Raw genomic sequence first — 3,424 nt, forward strand, 5'->3', positions numbered from 1 at the left:
AAGACATCAAAGATAAAGTAGTGTCGGGCACTAAAGATGCTAAAGACAAAGCAGTAAGTAAAGCAAGTGATATTACACATGCAGCAGTTACTGACGTGAAGGAAGCAAAAGGAAAAACAATTGAAGCAGTACAAGATGTTACGGAAAAAACAACTGCAGGCATGAAGGATGTCAAAGATAAATCTACACTAGCAGCAACAGAAGTAAAAGATAAAATAATTTCTGGTACTAAAACGACTGCTGATAAAGTTGAAAAAGCAGCAGAAAAGGTTGCAGATGATGCTAAAGATGCTAAGGATGGTCTAGGAAAAGAATTGAAAAAAGATGCAGAAGTCTTAAAGGGTGCTATTATTACTGGTGCTGATACTGTTGTAGACGGTGCTCAGTCAACAACAGATAAGGCTGCAAAAGAAACGAAGAAATCGAAAGACAAGGCAACTGGTTTCTTCTCGGGTATTCTAAAGGGAGCTAAGCACGCGGTAGAAGATATCTCGGGAGATATTAAAGAATTTGTAGAAGAAACAAAGGCCGAAGCTGCAGAAGAAGAAGCACGTGCGAAAGATGCAGCTGCCAAAGCTGCAAAATCTGTAGATGATGCTAAGGACAAAGCCAAGACTGAAGTTAAAGATCTAAAAGATAAAACAGTAGAAAAAGTGCAAGATGCRAAGGAAAAAACAGTGGCCGGTGTTAAAGATGCAAAAGATAAAACTGTAACTACAACGCAAGATATCAAAGAGAAAATTGTGACCAGTGTTACAGATTCTACAGGAAAAGCAGCAAGTAAAGCGAGTGACGTTACCGAAAAAGTGGTAACTGGTGCAAAGGATGCAAAAGATATATCAAAGGAAAAAGTAAAGGATATGACGGAGAAAACAGTAGAAGTCATAAAAGATGGAAAAGAAAAAACAGCAGCAGTAGCTACGGATGCAGGCGAGAAAATAATCTCTGGTAGTAAAGCAGCTGCTATTAAGGTAGAAACTGCAGCACACGGAGTTGCTGATGGTGCAAAACATGCGAAAGATGCAGTAGCAAAAGAATTGAAAGAAGACGCCGAAGTTGTGAAAGGTGCAATAAGTACTGGCACTGATACTCTTGTGGACACAGCCAAATCAGCTAAAGATAAAACTGCGAAAGAAGCTAAAAAAGCTAAAGACAAGACGTCTGGATTTTTCTCGGGTATTTTTAAGGGAGCTAAGCATACAATTGACGACGCTTCCGATGATGTTCAAGAATTCTTGACTAAAACGAAAGCAGAAGCAGAAGAAGAAAAAGCACGTGCTAAAGAAACAATATCACAAGCCGAAAAATCTGTCGATGATGTAAAAGACAAGGCAGTTGCAGGAATTAAAGATATAAAAGATAAAACAGTCGAAGGAGTGCAAGATGCGAAAGAAAAAACAGTAGCTGGTATTAAAGATGCAAAAGATAAAACTGTAACTACAACGCAAGATATCAAAGAGAAAATTGTGACCAGTGTTACAGATGCTACAGGAAAAGCAGCAAGTAAAGCGAGTGACGTTACCGAAAAAGTAGTAACTGAGGCAAAGGATGCAAAAGATAAATCAAAGGAAAAAGTTAAGGATATGACGGAGAAAACAGTAGAAGTCATTAAAGATGGAAAAGAAAAAACGGCTGCTGCAGCCACGGATGCAGGCGAAAAAATAATCTCTGGTGGAAAAGCAGCTGCTGCCAAAGTAGAAACTACAACGCACGCAGTTGCTGATGGTGCTAAACATGCGAAAGGTGCAGTAGCAAAAGAATTGAAAGAAGATGCTGAAGCTGTGAAAGGTACACTTTCCACTGGTGTTGATACTGTTGTGGACGCAACAAAATCAGCTAAAGATAAAACTGCGAAAGAAGCTAAAAAAGTTAAAGACAAGACGTCTGGATTTTTCTCGGGTATTTTTAAGGGAACCAAGCACACAGTTGACGACGCTTCCGATGATGTTCAAGAGTTCTTAAATAAAACAAAAGCTGAAGCGGAAAAAGAAAAAGCACGTGCTAAAGAAACTGCTTCAAGTGCGGCTAAATTTATAGAAGATGCGAAAGAAAAGACTGTATCTGGGTTACAAGATGGTAAAGAGAAAACAATAGTTGCTGTTAAAGAATCGAAAGATAAAACTGTTGCTACCGCAAAAGACGTCAAAGAGAAGATTGTATCTGGTACTAAAGATGTCGGTAACAAAGCTGTAACTGGAGTGCAAGATATCACCGGTAAAGTGGTATCTGATGTAAAAAGTACAAAGGACATAACAATTGAAGGAGTCCATGGTCTTACGGAAAAAGTAGCGACTGAATTGAAGGATGTTAAGGATAAAGCCTCTGTAGTAGTTGCAGACGCAGGAGATAAAATTAAGTCTAGAGAAAAGAAAGCAGCTGATAAAGTAGAAACTGCAGTTCATGAAGTGGCGGATGGAACGAAGCGTGCGAAGGATGCTGTAGCGAAAGAACTGAAAGAAGATACCGAAGCTGTAAAAGACTCATTTACCTCCGCTGCTGGTGCTGTAGCGAGTGATGCACAATCAGCAAAAGATAAAGCTGCAAAAGAAACCAAAAAAGCGAAAGATAAAACATCTGGATTCTTTTCAGGCATAATTAAAGGAGCTAAACATGCTGTTGAAGAAGTTTCTGAAGACGTTAAAGAATTTTTGGCAGAGACAAAAGTTGAAGCTGCTGAAGAAGAGGAGCGTGCGAAAGAAGATGCATTGCGTACTGCAAAATCTGTAGAAGATACCAAAAATAAGATCGCTGAAAGTGCTAAAGAACTAAAGGACAAAACAGTAACAGAAATACAAGATGCAAAGGACAAGACAGTATCTGCTGTTAAAGATACAAAGGATAAAACAATTGTTACAACGCAAGATGTCAAAGGAAAATTAGTTTCTAGCGCTAAAGATGCTAAAGACGGAACAGTTAGTGGATTACAGGATGTTAAAGAAAAAGTTGTAGTTGGTGTAAAAGACGTAAAAGATAAAGTAGATTCTACAGTTGTTAAAACGGAAGGTAAAATTTTATCCGATGGTAAGGAAGCTGGTGATAAAGTAAAAGTAACAGCACATGAATTTACAGAAGGTGCAAAAGATGTGAAAGATGCTTTTACAAAAGAAGGTAAAAAAGATGCTGAAGTATTAAAAAGTGCTGCTATTGCTGGAGCTGATACTGTTGTGGATGGTAGTCAGTCAGCAAAAGATAAAGCTGCAAAAGGAGCAAAGAAAGCTAAAGAGAAAACATCAGGATTTTTCTCTGGCATATTCAAGGGAGCAAAACAAGCAGTAGAAGATGTCTCTGATGATTTTAAAGAATTTTTAGATGAAACTAAAGCCGAAGCTGCCGAAGAAGAAGCGCGTGCAAAAGAAGCAGCTGCTAAAGCTGCAAAATCTGTAGATGATGCTAAAGATAAAGCCAAGACTGAAGTTAAAGATCT

General features: G+C 38.5%; 1 protein-coding gene across 1 annotated transcript in view; it reads left to right on the forward strand.

Moving 5' to 3' along the window:
• Nucleotides 1–3,424, forward strand: part of LOC106785242 (nuclear anchorage protein 1-like) — a 70,373-nt gene that overhangs the window by 56,986 nt on the left and 9,963 nt on the right. Inside the window, exon 34 of the mRNA XM_014745524.1 lies at nt 4–3,423. Coding sequence (XP_014601010.1) covers nt 4–3,423 — 3,420 coding nt within the window. The remainder of the gene's footprint in view (nt 1–3; nt 3,424) is intronic.

Source organism: Polistes canadensis, unplaced genomic scaffold (assembly GCF_001313835.1).
Source record: "Polistes canadensis isolate GaletaPanama2010 unplaced genomic scaffold, ASM131383v1 scaffold_47, whole genome shotgun sequence".
Taxonomy (NCBI): Eukaryota; Metazoa; Arthropoda; class Insecta; order Hymenoptera; family Vespidae; genus Polistes; species Polistes canadensis.